Raw genomic sequence first — 19612 nt, forward strand, 5'->3', positions numbered from 1 at the left:
CATAAAAAAGACAAAATGCTCATGGTTGGCCAGTAGAGTCGTAATGGGCTAATGGCAGCCCTAATGGGAGTGAAAGAGAGGGTGATTGCCCAAACCCAGGTGTCGCCCTTCGCCAGGGCCCTCACCGGAGATGACCAGACGTGATGCCATTGTGGACAGCAGCGCCACGGCGGCGCCCCCACGGTGGACCCCCGCAAGACCACAACGGTGGCACCGAGCAACACCACTGGTGGACAAGCAGGACGCCATGAGCAACGTCGCTGCCAAGGAGGTCCCCACTGCGGCAGCACCCGAATTGCTGGTTCTCTATGCCCAATCCAAACTGAAATCCTTCAAAGGCTAAGGGAAGGCTGAAAGTGCCTAGGGGGGGGGGGGGGAGTGAATAGACTTTTCTGAAAATTAAAACTAAAACAGAGGATTAAATCTGCCGGATACTCCGGTGAAGGTCGGATACTCCGGTCTGGTCCGGAGTATCCGGTCTAGTCCGGAGTCTCCGGTATATACAGGAAATCTAGAACAACTACGAATTAAAGCAAGTAGCTAGAATCTATAGTTGAAGCTAAGTCTACTAGATATCACAGAGCTAAAATAACAATTAATACTAGGATCACTAGGGCAATTTGTATGAAGAATCACAAATTCACACGATTAAGCAAATTACACAAATAAGAACGTGAGAGATTATCCCAGAGTTTAGCCACCTCACAAAGAAGTGCCTACGTCTCCGTTGAGGAGCTCACAAAGAGTCGGGTCTTTTCCAACCCTATCCTCTTCTAGCGACCACAAAGATCAAGCTAGAATTTCCTTACTCAATTCGAAGATGATTACAAACTTCCCATGGCACTCCACAAAGTTTGGGTGCTCTACGGGCGATGCTTTGCCATCTAGAAGCACGAAGCTGCAAGAGTAATGATCACAGCGAATGCCCGAGGAAGAACTCAATACTCAAGTGGCTTAAACCCTCTCCAAACACAAACTCACTAAATTTTGCAAACTTTGCACTAAAGGTGGTTGGAGGGTCTTTGAATGCTCTTAAAGTGCTCAAAGAGTGTAGAGTTCACCAGCAACAACAAGCCTTAAATGCCATGGGATGTGGGAGTATTTTATAGCCCTCTCTCAAAAACTAGCCGTTATTGTTCTGTCAGACCTAACCGGAGTATCCGGTGAACACCGGAGTATCCGGCCCTAAATCCAAAAACGGCGTCAGAACGGTCACATAACGTGTCAGAACTAGCCGTTACAATTATGTTAGGTTACCGGAGTCTCCGGTCCTGACAGGGCTTTCAAAAAGACTAAGTCCGGAGACTAGCCGGACCCTCTGGTCTCTCCAGGTACCGGAGTCTCCGGTGTTCCGGTGAACACCGGAGACTCCGGTCTTTTTATCAAAAAGATTAAAAACTAACCGAGACACCCCTACCGGAGTCTCTCTCGGAGACTCCGGTTAAAACTTATCCTCTTACCGGAGTATCCGGTGAACACCGGAGACTCCGGTCTTTTTCAATTAAAATAAAGACTTAACCGAGACTCTTTGGCGGAGTCTCCTTCCTAAAAACTCATAAACTACCGGAGTATCCGGTGAACACCGGAGACTCCGGTCTTTTTCCAATAAAAATAAATCGGAACCGAGACTCTCTGCCGGAGTCTACCTCGGAGACTCCGGACTAAACACTGAGTACTAGAGTATCCGGTGAACACCGGAGTATCCGGACTCAGTGAACTTTTGCAGAACTAACTCGGTGTCCGTGGGTGAGTGTGTCTCTCAACTAGTTGGTTCTAAAGGATATCTTGAGCATTGAGACATTAATCAAGCAATCAAATGCAACCCTCTTAATAAAGCAGCTATCCTAGACTCAATTTCAAAAATAAAAGAATTTAAATCCTATTGAGTACTCTTAGTTGCTTCTCCTTTTGTTTCGACGTGTGTCAAACATCATGTGTCTTCTCAACTAATATTTAAACCTATTCATAACTTAGATAAACATATTAGTTCCTTAATTGTTTTGTCATCAATAAGCCAAAACCCACTTAGGGGGCCTAGATGCACTTTCAAAGGCACAACAATATCTCCGATGAAACCGCGGTGGATGATCGAGGACGAACGAACTCATCTCGCTGAGGTAATATAGTATCACTTATTTAATTATTCACCAATTTCTGAAGAGCTTCTTGATCTAAACAACACGATTCGATGCAACACGTTGGGATATAGGCAGTCTGGCCTAGATCCGGAAGCTTGGCCGGCAATCTCGCTGGCGGGGAGGGTGTCCTCATCGTCTCCGGCGTGTTCCAAAAAGGGGGAAATGTTCCCCAGGCTGCTACAGTCTTCTATGGGTCAAATGAACAGGGACCCGGCCCAGCCCACTGGGACACCAATGTTTGGCTACTCTCACACATACATATACGCACACTCCTCCCAGCTGGTGCCGCATCCTTGAATTTGGATCCCTAAGGCCAACAACCAACTAGGGTTAGGGTTCCCAGCAACGAGAGAGGAGATCCGACAATTCGGTTTGGGAGCGAGGAAAGCGAGACTTGTGAATCCCCCTCCACCTTTGTCAACTCTTTTCGCTCAAGTTCTGAAGGCGGTTCCCATGGCGCGTCCTCAAGACCAAGATCAAGGGAGGCTGTGGGGGAAGAGAATACCAGAGGAAATCTGGATGGATAAAGAAGATCTCCATGGAGGAGATCTGTAGAGAGAGCGTGATTTGAGCCACAAGCTTCAACAAAACTTTGCTGCTCAAGGTGAGCAAGGGGGCTCCTGTACCCACACGAGAGATGAACTCCACCACCGTGGCCATGGTGGCCGGGGGGGGGAGCATATGGTGACTCAAGACCACAGTTTGGCCAAGGAGGCTGCGGATCTGGGGCTGGAGACCATAGATCTGAAGGTGGTTTTGGGGGTACATGGGGTAAACAAGAGGGAAGGCAAGAAGGGAGATTAGCGGACTGGCAGCAGGGCGGCCAACACTAGTGGGACGCATAGTGCCAAGGATCCAAAGGTAAACACCCAAAAATGACCAACCCTATAGAGAAAATTAGGTGCTTTAGATGCCAACAAAATGGCCATCATCAGGCGGATTGCACTGATGAACCACTTTGTTTCAAATGTAAACAAACTGGCCACATAGAGGTGAATTGTGCTACTAGGTTTGGCAAGACCAAGAAGATCTAGATGTACGAATTCACCACACAAAACCTTGGCTTCTACTCTATGCACATCCCAATAGAGAAAGCACAGGTGTTCCAAACTTATGGACTGATGTCTGTCCTCATGGGTGAGGCAACAGTAGAAAAAGATCGAGCAGAACTAAAGCACCTCATTGATCCCAAATGAGATTGGAAGGTGAGGATGCTTGATGAAAAATAATTCATGGTAGTGTTCCCTAACAAGGAATCCTTAACAACTTTCATGATGTTTAATTCTGTTGAATTGGCCTTACACAATCTGAAGGTCAAGATCAGTAAGTATGGAAAGGACCCAGATGTTACTGATGTACTGAAATCCATTTGGATCAAACTTTATGGAATCTCTGCTTTGCTAAAGATGTGGAATCAGTTAAGGAGATCACCTCCCTGGTGGCTAAGCCCCTGGTGGTAGATGAACTCAGCCTTTTAAAGAATAACCCAATTAGAGTTAAGGTCTTGTGCAAAGACCCTCACAAGATCAGGAATTTTATTGAAATCTTCTTTAATGGGGATGAGCATCTGATCAGATGCATCATGGAATGCTTTAATGACAAGACCCCAACAGGAGACACCCCCAGCAAGCAAGATGAGGATGATGACAAAGGGTCAGATGATGATGATTTATCTGATTTTGATGAAGAATCTAGTCATGGTGACTTGGCAAAGAAAGATATGGAAATTAAGGATAAGAAACGTCAAGCAAGAAATCACAAACCAATGGGAAAAGGGAAGCAAGTGCCTGGGGGGGGGGGGCTATACCTCCAGAAAACTGCCAGGAAATCACTCTCCTTGCATCATTTGATCCAATTATAGGAGAACTTAAAGCTTATAGTAAAGTGGAGGTGGGGGAGAGCCATAAGGAGTACCCCTCTCTATCACAAAGCTTAATTAAGATAGGGGATAAGCCCTTGGTGACTTATTCTACCATGGAGGCAGTTCATCACTCCCCTTTAGAGTTAGCTTTAGCTCCCCTCCACCAGGTTACAAAGGTAGACTGCTACATGGGGGAACAACACAATCTTGGAGCAGGACAGTTGGAGGTTCATCCCAAGAAAGAAGGTCAATATGACACTGATGCCCCCCCCCCCCATGATTTCCATGTTCCTGATGGAATGCTGCATGTTCATAATCAGAAGGGCCCCCACCTGATTTGTGCCAATTCTTGGCCAAACCTATCACTCACACAAGACATTAATACCGAGCATCTTCATTTGAATTAGGAGGTTCACACATTTGATGAACTGCAACCAACTGAGCCTATGGGAGAAGAGGATGACAACTTTGACAATCTCTCACTTGTTAGCACCAGGACTGTGGATGATGACAGCTCCCAAGGATGGGTGCATGCCCAAAAAAAAAAGATCAGAAATCCCAAGAAAAAGGGCTCAACTATTGCCACCAGAGCAAGCTCCAAGATCCCCAGAGATGACATACCAATTCAAGCCAAAGCTATAAAGAGAGCTCAACAAAACAACTCAACTGCAGGTACTTCTTTATCACCTAACCAATTTACTATTCTAAACAACTCTTCTAATACTTATATTGCTAATGTCATCCATGAGTTAGATTTAGTGGCTGATAATATTAATACTCAAATTGATGCCTTTAAAGCTGAGGAAGTAGCTAGGGCTAGGATTGTAGAGGTAAATTATAAAGCCTTCCTGCAAAAACAAAGTGAGCAGGAAGCCTAATTGTGGAGGGCTTGGAAGAAGATATGACCGTGGAGGTCAACGACAACAGCGTTAGAGATCTTGATAATTCTAACTTAGGAGCTCTGGAGCCCACAAGGAATGGAGCTATACACAAAAAGGGGAGAGGCAGACCAAAGAAAAAGAACAAATGAGGATTCTCTTGTGGAATGCTAGAGGGTTAGGCAAACCAGTAAGGAGAAAATAGATAAAGGATTATATAATGCGGGAAAAGCTGGATATCATAGGCATCCAGTAGACTATGAAGAAGGACTTCACAGCAAAAGAACTTAAGGACATAGCTGGGAATGAAAACCTTGTTTTGAGTTCTTCCCTGCTCATGGTCACCCTTGAGGTATCCTTGTTGGGGTCAAGGATGACTTGTTGGAAGTGGAGCAGAGTGTGGTGCACCAATACTTTATTCAGTTAACTATGAGGATGAGAACCACCAATCTCAGATGAGAATTCATCACAGTATATGGACCTAAAAATCATAATACTTCCAAAGACTTCATCTGTGAATTAGAGGGGATCTGTGACAAGATGTCACTACCTCTTCTTCTGGGAGGGGATTTTAACCTTATTAGGGAGGCATAAACATGGCCAAATGGGCCGTTCGTGCCGGCTCGGCACGGGCCCGACTCGGCACGGCCCGGCTACGGCACGGCCCAAACGACCCATCTACAGTAACGGGCCGTGCCGTGCCGGCCCGCGTGCCTTCCCCTCGGCCCACGGCACGGCCCGTCGGTGACCGGGCCGTGCCGTGCCGGCCCGGGCACGATTTCGGCCCGACGGCCCGACGGGCCGAAATAGATAAAAAAATATAAAAAATGAAAAAATACATAAAAATATATAGAAAATAGATAAAAATATAAAAAATAGATAAAAAATATTTAAAAATAGATAAAAAATATTTAAAAATAGCTAAAAATTAAAAATATAAATAAAAAATAAAAAATAGTGCCGGGCCGGACCGTGCCGGGCCGTGCCGGCCCGGGCTGGGCCGTGCCCGTGCCGGCCCGACTTGACCGGGCCGTGCTGTGCCGGCCCGTCGTGCCGCGCGCTCGGCCCAGGCACGGCCCGTGGCGTCGTGCCGTGCCGGCCCGGCCCGTCGGTAATCGGGCCGTGCCGTGCCTGGGCCGTGCCTACAGTGCCGTGCCTTGGGCCGGCCCAGTAGGCACGGCCCATTTGGACGTCTTTAGGGAGGCACATGACAAAAACACTAACAACATACATAACAACTTGATGGACCTCTTCAATGGTTTTATTTGAAAATTTCACTTAAGGGAAGTGAAAAGAGCTAGAGCCAAATACACTTAGACTAATAAACAACTAACCCTAATAATGGTGAATTTGGATAGATTCCTTATGTCCTGTAACTGGGAACAATATTTTCCCTTATGTCATGCATGGAGCTTGACTAGGGTTGGCTCTGACCATAACCCTATTTGTTTGGATTCAGGGGAAGCTACGGTGCATAAATGTAAGTATTTTAGCTTTGAGAGACAGTGGCTCCTAGTTGATAGTTTCAAAGAGAGTGTCCATTAAAGGTGGTTGGAGATGAAAGGGAGAAGACATGTTAATGTTTATTCTATGGATAAATGGCATGGCAGCCTATGTGACATTAGGCGGTTTATGAGAGGTTAGCATAGACATAATATTGGTGAACAAAACAAAAATAAGCATGATATGTTAGCTCAGCTTGCTATGCTGGATAATAAGGTAGACTCTGAAGGGCTGGCCATGGAGGAATGAGAGTTTAGATAAGTTAGAGGAAAGCCTTGAGAAAATCCTTTCCATGGAGGAGATTTTCTAGAAACAGAAAGGTGGAAAGACCTTAATTAAAGAGGGGGACAACAATATTAGATTTTTTCATCTATTTGCCAATGGGAGGAGGAAGAAGAACTTGATCATGTCCATGTAAACTGATCAAGGTCAAATCAGTTCACAAGAGGAGATTAGGGATCATATTTATGAATTCTACAATAACCTCTTTGGATATGAATCCAAAGGTGGGATGAGGCTTGTTGATTCTTTCTGGGACAACCATAACAGCCTGCCACCTGATGTCAAAGATACCTTGATCTAACCTTTTTCTACACAAGAGATTGAGGAGGCCTTCAGGGGAATGAAAGAAGATTCTGCACCAGGGCCTAATGAGTTTACTGCTACCTTCTTTAGAGTCTTCTATGACTATGTCAAGGAGGACATCTTTGACATGTTTGCTGACTTTCATGTTGGGAACTTGGATATGAAAAGAATCAACTATGGTGTCATAAAATTGATTCCTAAGGTCAAGGAAGCCAACACCATCAAACAATATAGACCTATCTGCCTAATATTTACTACAAAAATTTCACCATGGTCCTTAAAAATAGACTGACACCAGTAGCCAAGGAGGTTATAGGCCCATGTCAAATAGCCTTCATCAAGGGTAGCAACATTTTAGAAGGGGTGGTGATCCTTCATGAAGTCATACATGAACTAAGAAGAACTAGGCAGCAGGGGGTGCTAGTGAAAATAGACTTTGAAAAGGTCTATGACAAGGTCAAATGAGATTATCTAGAGGAAGTCATGAAAGGGAAATGGTTCTCTCCCATGTGGATTGATTGGGTTATGCAGTTTGTCAAGGGGGCAGGGGCAGAGTTTACATAAATATTAATGGTCAAAGAGGACCAAACTTTAAAACTTACAAGGGATTAAGACAAGGGGACCCTATCCCCCTTACTTTTTAACATTGCAGCAAATGCTCTGGATGCCTTGATGGTCAAAGCTTCAAACAAGGGCCTTCTCAGGAGGGTGATTGACCATCTCATTCCAGGTGGGATCACCTATATTTAATATGCTGATGACACAATCCTGATGATTGATAGGTCTAACGGATCTATCCTTAATCTTAAAATCATCATTTACTGCTTTGAATAGATATCTAGACTTAAGATTAATTTTCACAAAATTGAGGTATTTGGGTTTGGTATGCAACAAGAAGAACAGGAAAGTGTGGCAAAAATGCTAAATTACAAACCGGGATAACTTCCCTTGAATTACTTGGGTATTCCTGTGTCTGAACACCATTTAGGTGATGCGGCCTCAACTGAGATCCTTCCAAAAATGATCAAAAGGTTAGACTTGTAGAAGGGCAAAAATCTGACATATGGAGGCAGATTGACACTAACAAATTCCTATCTCACTAGCTTACCTATGTATACCATGGAGTTTTACCTCCTTCCTAAAAGGGTTCACAGGAAAATAGACACTATCAGGTCTAGATTCTTTTAGAGGGGGGCTAAGGATGTGAACAAATACCACATGGATAAACAGACTGCCATCTCCAGGCCTAAGGACTATGCGAGCCTTGGTATTTTAAACACTCTGATAATGAATGATTGCCTAATGGTCAAATAGATTTGGAAGATTTCATCTGGCTCTGAGGACATCTGGTGTAGACTGCTTAGGGCCAAATATATGCCAGATGGTAATTTCTTTTCATCTAGACAGATAGGCATCTCTCAGTTTTGGAAGTGCTTGCATAAGGTTAAACACTTATACCAATGGGGAGCGGTGTACAAAGTGAATAATGGTAATAAATTTTCCTTTTGGAGAGATGTGTAACTTGGAGACACTCCCTTAAAAACTTAGTTTCCTCATCTATTTAACCTCTGTGCTGACCCTGATGTTGTGGTCTCTGATTGTTAGTCATAACGAATGGGAGGTGCAGTTCAAAAGGAGTCTGATCACTAGCAATTTACTCCAATGGGAAGAGTTGCTGCACATACTACAACATGTTCAGTTGAATGCTGATGAGGATGAAGTGGCTTGGGCTCTAGATAAATCAAGGAAATTTATCATCAAATCTCTGTACAGGTTTCTCGCCTTTGAAGGGGTGTCTTGCAAGGGGGCAATGACTCCCTGGTCCTGTAAACTCACTTTGAGAATTATGGTTTTCTTGTGACAAATATTTCACAATAATCTTCCTGTGTCCACCTCCCTCAAAAAGAGGGGTGAAAAGGGAGCATGAATTTATGCTTTGTGTAATAGACTTGAATATGCAAACCATATTTTCTTTGGATGCGTTTTGGCATAATTCAATTGGAGTGCTCAGAGAGACAGTTTTTGTTGGAATGGGTTTCCTGTCTTGGCAGCCGACTTATGAGCGAGCTGGCTCCCAAAGTATTTCAAAATCTCTCAAAAGCTAGGTCTTTTTCTTTTTGCAGGGGTTGCTTGGGCACTTTGGAGGACGCAAAATTGCAGGGGTTGCTTAGGCACTTTGGAGGACGTAAGACACCATGACGATCAAGAAGAAGTTCTCCCACAAGCCTGTTAAAGTGTTGACACTCGTTGTATCCTTCGTACAAAAATAGAGTATCCTTCTCAGCGAAGATGACATAGCCAAGGTGAACACGGCAGTAACTCAGGTCCGGGAGTGGCTACGGAGCTTTACCCAGCTGAGGGTCTAGATTCTGACGTTTGTGAAATTTGATTTGGTGTCTTCACTCAATCATGTAACTTCTCAGCATGTTTATCCGTTACTCTATCACTTTGATGGGTGTGCATCTCGGTCTGCTGGTATCCCCGGTTATTGCTTTTGTTTTAATTTTTCTTTTCTTCTAGTGTATTGTGAACCTATTTATTAGCTTTCAATGTAAGTCAGGGTTTTCTCCTTTAAAAAAGTGAAGGAGAGCATATGATCGCTTTCATATTTTAACAGTTGTAACTAAGAAGTTGGTGAAAGATCTGTTTAAACAGACACGAAGAAAGTGACGAATTTTCGCTTTAAGAGACCGTGAAATTTGCAACCTACGTATTTATATTCCCATGGCGCATCAACATCTCCGCACGTTGTGCCTAATGTTATCACATCTAATGATAATATTTTGCTTTCACCTAGCGATATTTCAAATGGGGGATGTAGCTCAAATGGTAGAGCGCTCGCTTTGCATGCGAGAGGCACGGGGTTCGATCCCCCGCATCTCCAACTTCGGGGATTCTTTTTTTCTCTTTTCTTTTGCGTCGGCATCATCGCTTCTTCTACTCTCCACTAACCACGCACATGTACCCCACGAGGTGAAAGCTTGCGACCGCCGGCGGCGGCGGCATGAGATGAGCTTCCTGCTCCTCTCAATCCACGGACCCATCCCTTTCTTTCTTCCTTTCATTTCCCTCCATCCTTGCTGCCCATTTGTTTCCTCGCCGTACCAATCAGTCAACCGCCGGATGGCGTCGTCGGCGTTCAAATCCACCACGCGCCGCACCCTCCACTCCTCCTCCCACGACCGCCCCGCGCGGAGGGACCCGTCCCCCTGCGCCCGCAGCTCCCGCTCCCGCTCCCGCAGCGTCAGCGCCGCGCCCCGTGCCCGCTCCCTCCAGGAGGGCTACGCCAACACCCGCACCAACCCGCTCTTCGACTGCGCCGCCTCTCAGACTCCGTCTCCGCCACCGCAGCTGCCGGGGACTGCTACTAGCTCCGGCGGCGGGGATGTGGCGAGGCGGGACAGAGGGCGTGAGCCTCTCAAGGGTGGGGGACGCGGCGGAGGGAGAGCGCGGTCGGTGTCCGTCGCGCCTCAGCGGCCGCGCATCGCCTCGGCGGCGTCGGTGGACAGTGCTCGCTCTGTCGGTGGGAGGAGGGTCTCGCGGCCGCCGTCGGTGGCCGATGACGCTCGCTCGTACCGGGGCTCCGAGGTCTGTTTCTGCCTTCAGTTCCTCTGTCCACAAAAGCTTCGCGCTTTCCCTCGTACTATTGGTTTGCAAAAATTTTAAATTTCGTACTTTTACATCATCAAGCCAGTAGAGTTGGGAAATCTGCAGAGTAATTGGGATTCAATCTGCATTCCATCCCAATAAATCTAACCGACATCACGTATTGCCAATTAATCAGAAGTTTTTGTCTTGTCAAATTTGGCAGACTGATGTAGAAACAAGGGACATGACAAGGAAATTGCAGTCACGGACGACTCAATATTCAGTTCTGGAGGTGTGTAAGCTGGTTCTTGTCTTGTGGGCCATAAATTGGATGGTTTTGATACGGTGTAACTATGTACTTTAAAGAAACCTGTATTCTCATATTTGAAGTAACGCCCTCACAGGGCAAACATAGGAGAAATGGAGCTCATGCATGTTGTTCATCTCAAGGGTCAACGACCCAAGTGGTATATGAATAGTTTGTGGAGTTTGATAAAATGATACATGCCATGAGGGTTTACTGGCAACATGAACAAGATCAGTAACTTACAGTGTGTTTATTTTACACAGAGGTGCCAACAAATGGATGAAACTACGCATTCCGTATCAAGCACTGTTGTTTCTTCACCTGGTGATCATCTTGAGCATGTAAGAATTAGTGAATCACTCATGTCAAGCTAATATCCATTGAAATTCCTTGGTGTAGCTATGAACTTGCTAAAGGATGGCTTTGTCCCTTTATGTCTCATAACTCGAAGAAGTGGCAAACATGCATTTTTTCCTTTTCTAGGGTTATTACAATGGATATGCCAATATGATTCCCCCTTGTGTCTCTGAGTTTGCAGCATGTTGTCTTTGCATTTAAATATTTCCAGTCTGAAAAATGACTTGCCTAGAAATGTTTTGTTAGTCCTGCTTTCTCTGTGTAAAGGAGAAAAAGTTGCCTTTCTTTCTTTCCATCCTTTGCTTTGGATTTGATTTTGCTGTTTTACTCTACTAAGTATATTATGCTTAGACCCTTGGTTCATATTTTATTCTCTTGTGCTAAATTGTTTGTGATGCTACTATTCTTCTGTCATCAATAGGCCATTTGGCAGCAGAACCATTCAACCGTCCCGGTAGATCCAGTTCTGGACATTCCTCCGGAGTTCGATCCAGATTCTGCTGAGTTTATCTCTGACATAAGTGATTATGCAACAGAATACCGAAAGGAAGATGTTGTGGAAATCCCTCTTGATTTTGATACATACGCTGCTGAGCTTGTTTCTGACATAAGGCACAATGCAGCAAAAGAGCATTGGGAGCAAATGGAAATACCTCTTGGGTTTGGTCCAGATGCTGCTGAGCTGGTTTCAGACATACTGCACCATGGAACAAACCAGCAACGAGAACAAATGGAAATTCCTCTTGAGTTTGATCCTGACACCTCTGAGCTGGCTTCTGACATAACAGAGTATACAATAAAACTCAAACAGGTCTGATAACTGTTGTGCCAACTGTGTTGTGCCTTTAGTTAAATGCAGTTATCAACTATAACCTTTTACTGCTTGATTGCAGTCACATGAACGAGCTCGAAAGCTTCGGGCAGATTTGGCTGTTGAAGAGCAGCGGGAACAAGAGCTGAGTAGAATGCTAAATGATATAGTAACAGTTCCAAATTTTACCGAGACACATGAAAAACGTCGAAGAAGAAAGGTAATATACTCACTATTCCAAACTTTAATACGATCCACTTATCAGTAGAATCTAGAGATTGATTTGTATTCATAATATGAAATCTTGGGCTGCCTGTTTGTAACACTCCGGGGACCTCTACAAGCCCGAAGCGCTACTAACTTACTGGCCCGCCGAACAAGAAAATTTCGATAGCACTTCTCCTAAAACTAGAGGTATAACTGGCCAAACACCACATAACAAGAGATAAATATATCATCATACTAACGGAAGTAAGCATCCAAGTAAGAGGAACATGCCTCAAACATATAACTATGCCACAACGAGACAAATAGACAACGAAACCACTAAGAGACCCCAAACTGACATTATAACCAAAAAATACAAATAGGTGGAGGTGACCATGCATAAGCCGTGCTGCTACCCCTCCCGAATGCTCGACGTCACCTTATGGCGCACCTGGAAGATAACGAGGGTGAGATTCGGAAATCTCATCAAGTGAAATGCTTTAACAAGCGATTGAGCTACAATTGATTAAACATTCATCTTTAACAAAATGATATTAAGCTGAACAGGTTAACATTATCTGGAAAACATAAATAAGCCTGACGATACGACATCCACATGCTATCATCCACTAGCTAAGATTTCACCTTAGCAGTATCATCCAAAACGATATTAAAGACTTCCTGGCAACATAAGATCGACATTGATACATTTAAAGTAAAGATATCCATATGAATACACATGTATACATATGTCATGCTCTTCCTTATCCTTACCCCTCCACGGGTAGCGTAAGGGTGTGCACTGTACCCCTTATCGGGTAACATACAGTGTCGTGCCGGTACGGTCGCGAACACTGCGTGACAGAACTTCCAATGCGTGAGATGGATATATGTATGACACGCTTCGTGCATAAACAAACATAAATTTCAAGAGATTGTGTATGTTATGCTCTTCCTTACTCTTACCCCTTCTCAGGTAACATACGATGTTGTACCAGTACAGTTGCGGCCAGAAGATGACAAAACTTCCAATGCATGAGATGCATATGTATAACATGTTTCATGCATAACCAACAACATAACTTCTAGGATATGCTTAAGACTTCAAAAACTGCATAATTATAATAAAGAACAACTGCAAAGCGACGAAACTCGCTTTATCCACTTCTTAATTCAAGATTCAAGTAAACTTTAGAAAAGTAAATATTAAAGCAACAAATTCATACATAAATGAAAGACATACTTCCAACATATGAATATACTTCAAATATTGCATACGAAGAGTATGAACATATGTAAGTAAATGACATACCCCACTACTTTTACCTCATAATTCATGAAATCATCAAATCTTCAGAAAGTAGACAGAAGCAATATGTAGGGGTGGGCAAAAATACCCGAGACCGAAAACTGAGCCTGAACTACCCGAGACCAAACCCAAATTACCTGAAGACCGAAATTTCGGGTATGGGTCCCAGATGACCGATTTTTTTTTTTTTGGGTATGTTCCTCGGGTACCCGAGATACCCGAAATATCATTATGTTCTTTTCATTTAGTGTTTATGGAGAGGAAAAGTGTTTTTTTTTATTTGATGTTATACTGTTTCGAGAAGAGACATATACATATATGTTCCTGTAGCGTCTGTTCCCTCATTTAGTGTGTGAATTGTGATACATTATACAAGATTATGAGACTCAATTTCATTATCCATCAGTCAATATGGGTAGTTTAGGACAAACAAATTTGATAAGGTAGTAAGCGACAACTTTACTAAGGGTGTGTGGTAAGCTGTTGCTTTTTTTCTTTTTCTTAATAATTGTGCATAAATCTAAAACATGAAACCAAAAATAACAAAATGAGTACCACATAAGAAATTGGGGTATTTTGGGTATTTCGGGTACACGAACCGAAATTTCGGGTACCCGAATTTTCAGTACCCGAATTTTTGAACCATATTTTGGGCACTAGTTTTAGAAGACTGAAATTCAAAATACCCGAAATACCAGACTGAAAATTCCGGTATACCCGAATGTCCACCCCTAGCAATATGCTTTATAGATTATTAGAGAATACAACAATTAAAAGATGGAGGTAACAAAATAACAAATTATAGCATAACACAATCACTACATTCACTTGCCTTCACCGGCGATGAAGACAGCCACTAGCTGCGTCTCGAGACGGCACCACTTGAACAAGCGCACACTTAGCACAACCACAACACACAAAAACAAATAAATACTTCCTACGCCCGAAGACCCCGCGAACACAACATATGAAGTTTATGGGAGAATATTACCCTCGACAAAAATGCCACTGATTCAACGATTACTCCTAATCTGCTCAATCGAAAAGAACAAGACCAACACCATCGGAAAGATAACAATGAGACCTACCACTTATGTTTTAACCAAAGTGTCGAATCCGATATCGATTAAGCCTTAGGATCACATTAAATCGTTGCACGCTAAACAGATTATCGTAACACTAAACCGACGCCGAAAACGATCGTCGCCACACAAATCTACAAGCTTCAAGGATTACGAAGATGTCACCTTTGGAGCGAGATCGTGAATCAACGACGAAAACCGGTGAATTCACCGAAAATCCTCTTCTTCTTCTTCCCTGGTTGGCCAGCCCCTTATCCTCCTTGCCCCTCTGCTCCCACTGACCCTCCTCGGCTTCGGCCTCTATTGGCCGACTGCGCATGGCGGTTAGCCGGCCGGTGGCGCGCGATGGCAGCCCGATGCACACAGGTTGGCGCGGCGGGGCGGTGACGGTGGCAGCCAAGGCACGCAGGGGCCCAACAACAGTGACCGCTGGGGTGGGTGGCTGGCCAGCGGCAGCAGGCGGAGGTGATGACGGGAGGCAGTGGCGGCAGCCACGGCTGAAGCGGCGGGTAGTTGGGTGCGGGGCACGCTGGAGGCACGTCGGCGGGGCTGCGTGGCAGAGGGATGGTTAGCGGGGCGGCTCCAGGGCATGGTACCACCGACAGCGGTGGCTAGGATTTGGCACGGGCGAGCCAGGCGTGGGGGGTGCTCGGGCCAAATGGGTCGGGATTGGGGTGGCGATCGATCCCACTCGGTCTTATCTTTTTTTTCTTTTTTATTCAACTGACTAGATTTATTAGGCTCGTTACGGCTTCACTGAGTATCCAAACAAGACGATAGATAGCAAAACGGAATAATCTCGACGTGATCTACGCATCCACGGTCTCCTATCATCCATCCGAGCAACAGTTTAAAAGGTCAAAATTCGCACTCCTTGCGAATCGCACAGTCAATCTTTGAATTTTCGTATTTTGGGGGTATTACACTGTTCCCTTTTCCATTTGTGCTGACCTTTATATCTGTGTTGGGGTTTCAGAGTAGTATAGAAAGACTGAAAGCGTCAAGGCATTTAGCTGAAGAGGCAATGAATTATTTTGAGGAATGTGTTTCAATTTCAACAATGGATAGCACTGATTTCTCATCACCTGAGGACCCTCAACCAAATCCAGTTGTGAGTGTCCCACCAAAGAGCAACAGTAGATTTTTCCACAAAGGGAGATCAAGCTTTCAAGAACCGCACACTCCCACTGATCAACATGGCCATCATGAGGTTGGTTATTCGATTTTCTCTGTGCTTGGAGTCTTGTTCAAGTTCGCTCATTGGGGCTATTTTCAATATCTTTTTCTATTCAGAAGTTCAATATCTTTTTTTTTTTTTTGTGGAGAAACAAAGTTAAAATGTAAACACACCTTTTTAATCGATTTTGGATATGAAAACTTGCTGCTTCTTACCATAGCTTATAGAGGTCCCATGAGGTCCACTGCGCCTGAACTGGGGATCATCCTGAAACCCCAACTGTGCTATGCTTTATGGCGATAGGTTGTCACAAATCATAACATCATCGGTGATTGTCATCTTTCTCTAGTTGTTTCCATACTCTAGGATTATTTATAGTGATGTTTTTTGTCTGATGTATGGATTCATAGAATATCCTCATCTTGAATTTTTCCATGGCATTTTAGTAGAATGGCATTTATGGATTTTTTTTTTCCTCTCAGGAATCTGACAAGCAAACCCAGTGCTCAATTAGCATAACTGGATCTGATGTGTGTGACAGTGTTATCTTAAGTCATACAAATGGTTTGAAAATTAGAAGCAACTCCAGTGATATTCTGGATGGCTTTGACACTCCACAGAGCAGAAGTTCTTGTTTCTCTTTCACCACTGAGCCAGCAAAAACTGTTGAAAATTGTGATGTTTGGCAATACCGTGGAAATTTTGGAAGGGGAAACAATAAAGAGCTAAGAGAGACGAGGCCTAGTTATTTTGCTGATGACTATGTCTTCCAGAAAGCAAATGCAGACTTGTTAATGGACATGGTAGCCTTTCAGAATAGAATAGAATACGGGGGGCTTCTTATCTGTAACATTAGAACATTCTGACAGTGTACAGAGCAAATAATGTGCAATGGTAAAAAGAACTTAAGTAATTATCATGATATAGTTATACAGATATTACCATTGGGCAATTATCTGTGTTGTATGTGTATTCTCCATCTGTTTTTCCCCTGGTGAATGTGAATTTTTGGCGACTGCTATGACATGATATCATGCTTCTGTAGTAATCATGCAGGCTATTTTGTTTACTTGGAATCTTGGAATAATTTGCATCATTTAGCACTATAGGAAGGAAGAGCTATTAGATTTCCCAACAGATGAAATTCCTGTGTTTGTGAACAGAGGTTGATGAGATAATTGTTGAAAGTTGAGACTGCCATACTTACTTTTATATTCTTTTTTTATGCTTTTATATTCTAAATCCAAGTCACGGTGTTTGTTGTCGACGTTGCAATTCAATATATGCTATTACTGAGGTTTTGTTTGTTGTGAGAACGTATCATGTTATAATTATCTTTAGAGGGTATCATGTTATCGTCGCACTCCTCTCCCTTACATTGGATTGCAGACTTCTTTATCCATTGAGTGGTCCATGTCAATTCTTGATTTTGTTCTCCTTTTGCCCGTCCTCATGAAAAGTGCAGGTTTGACTTATGCTATCTTATATTATATCACCACTATCTCATTTAGCTTGTTTATGGAACCACTGGTGAGGATATTCCTTTAGTACGTGGGCGGTTGTATCTCCATGTAACTTGCAAGCAAGCATGTTGCTGCATAACGGGGGATATTAGATGGAAAGGTTTGGAATTTCTTTGTCTTGGTTCAGGAAACTGGCAACCTAAAACTTTGTACTTCATCAACTCAAACACCAGTAAAAGTAGTTGAGAAACGAGGTTAACTACTGAACCAAACACTCGCCTGATTACCTCCACTACAAGCAACATATTTTTGAGTTTTTTCAGGCTCCGGAGTTCGGAATACTCAAATTTCTGCACGGAACTTTCTGTTTTGCGTTCAATGGTGTTCAGCCTGGTTGATTGTCCTGGATACTTGTCTTGCTGTATCTCAATGTGAACAAGCTGGATATAGAGTGAGCTGCAGTAATAATTTCAATGCACTTTAATTTCATTTTCGTCGAAGGGAAAAACAAAAGTTATTTGTAGTACTTATGATTAGTTTCGTACGAGATCTGCACGTTTTTTTTTAGATGGCGTGTCTTTGTATCAATAGAAGAGAAGACGAAACACAACAGTACCAGAGCTGTGCAAGTCTCGGCAGCAACCTTGCCAGCCATGCAGATAAACAACGAGCCAGCATCGGAGTAACAGTTGTTTTCGCCGCAAAGTACTAGCCAGCATCGGAGTTCCTATGGGATATTTCAATTGATTTCTCATGCGGCCAGTCTTGTTTCACATGATGATTCTTTTTTCTGAAGCAATGTTTCACAAGATGATTAAGTTACTGTTTGATACAGCTCTACTCTAGATTTTTTTACTTTGCTCCAGAAATCCACGATGGAGCATTTGTGTCATGGAGCTAGAGCTGGTAGCGAAAGTGTTTGACTAGTAGGATGACTCTAAATCTAATATTAAGAGATTTTACAAGGAATTGTCAATGATACCTTTTGGTGTTGCTAGTATATCAGCTATCTGAATTTAAAACAATTGATTTTGTGTCAAGTTTGGGTGGTTCTGAATTTTCCAGAGTTGGTCAGCACGTGTCATGAGCCTTGGCCTTCCTGCTGAGTGAATCCAGCTACACAATTCCTTTCTTGCCATGAGCTAGATCACTGCCGTATCCGGGTGCTACTCAACACCAATCGGATTGTGCACTCATCACATGTTTCGGCCGGTACAAAAATGTGATCTTCGATTGTAATTCCTGTGCAAACTGAGTTGCAGCTCCTGTTTACCATCTTGGCAATTCCTATTTCATCAGTGCTCTGATGCTCTCTACATTCAAAGGATGTACGGCAGCATTTGATCACCTGCCGTCGTTTTTGACCCATGGAGGCACTACAAGACGGGCTGCTCTGCCTGAACGAGCGATTCTTGGCTCTTGCATGCGCAACGCGCCTGCACTAGTGCTTCTGTTTCGGCGACAGGTGCCGACGCCGGTGACCTGTACTTGCAGGGCAGGAGAGGAGGGACCCCATCCCAAGGAAGCAGAGAGCCGGCGTCGTGAGAGAAAGGAGCCAGCGGCTTGGGAATGCAGTGCATGGGCGTTGCCATTTGGACGCATGCAGCTAAACATGTGTGCGCCGATTACGCAACAATGGCTGTGCTGTGGCGCGCGATGCTCGTCTCCTTCTGCTGTAGCTCCTCTGGGGCCACGGCTCAAACCCAGAGGCGTCAGTCTTTCCGTCTCCTTGCATGTCTTGCTTCCAGACTTGGGGAGAAAAATTTTATGACACCCGCCCGCGTAAGACTCCGGTGAGATTCTCATCTGCATCGTACACATATGATCGCACGATCCGTGCGTGTGCATACATACGCATGTGGGGACACATGTCACAACGCTACATGGATCTTTACGAAAGGTCTGGTCCCATAAAATTTCTCTCCTATTGGAGTAACATATTCCACGAACCTGCAGTGAGCCCCAATTTTGGAGTATGTGGATTTTTCATGAATCCTGTGGGAGCTGAACCTTTTGTTTGGGGGAAGAAATTCATGCATTTGCAAGATCGATTGCATGTTTTGAGACTTCATTCGCACTGCTTGGTTGGGTCTTTAATCTTGTCAGTGTAAGTGACCTGCCATCTGCATGATTGCATCCTCAACGAGGTGTCTGTCCCTTGCAGGAACGCACACGCTGGCCACCACACAGTAGAAACGGCAAAAGAGGCCTTGCCGTTGCCAGTTGAGCGGCCTTATGTGCAAGGTTACAAGGAACAGGGTATCATGTGAAATCAACGGTGGGAGGTGATTGTGCAAATTTTGACCAAAACCCTCCAACCTCTCTTGCTCCCGACGCGGTTCCTCT

General features: G+C 44.1%; 1 protein-coding gene and 1 non-coding gene across 4 annotated transcripts; both read left to right on the top strand.

The window, feature by feature from the left end:
- The first annotated feature begins 9776 nt into the window (after positions 1 to 9776).
- TRNAA-UGC (transfer RNA alanine (anticodon UGC)) lies at positions 9777 to 9849 on the top strand. The gene has a single exon. It is a non-coding gene; the product is annotated as a tRNA-Ala (tRNA).
- A 16-nt stretch (positions 9850 to 9865) lies between these two features.
- On the top strand, positions 9866 to 16775 carry LOC133906243 (uncharacterized). Of its 3 annotated transcripts, XM_062348084.1 has the most exons (8): positions 9872 to 10553; positions 10777 to 10845; positions 10958 to 11020; positions 11124 to 11201; positions 11639 to 12028; positions 12111 to 12248; positions 15603 to 15836; positions 16286 to 16775. In XM_062348084.1, exons 1-8 carry the CDS (start codon positions 9975 to 9977, stop codon positions 16667 to 16669), a joined length of 1935 nt encoding a protein of 644 aa, XP_062204068.1. In that variant the 5' UTR covers positions 9872 to 9974; the 3' UTR covers positions 16670 to 16775. The 3 variants fall into 3 exon arrangements, with proteins under 3 accessions (XP_062204070.1, XP_062204069.1, XP_062204068.1); XM_062348086.1 differs by lacking the exon at positions 15603 to 15836 and having other exon boundaries at positions 9866 to 10553; XM_062348085.1 differs by lacking the exon at positions 10958 to 11020 and having other exon boundaries at positions 9871 to 10553.
- Positions 16776 to 19612: the final 2837 nt, after the last annotated feature.

This window comes from Phragmites australis, chromosome 23, assembly GCF_958298935.1.
Source record: "Phragmites australis chromosome 23, lpPhrAust1.1, whole genome shotgun sequence".
Lineage (NCBI taxonomy): Eukaryota > Viridiplantae > Streptophyta > Magnoliopsida > Poales > Poaceae > Phragmites > Phragmites australis.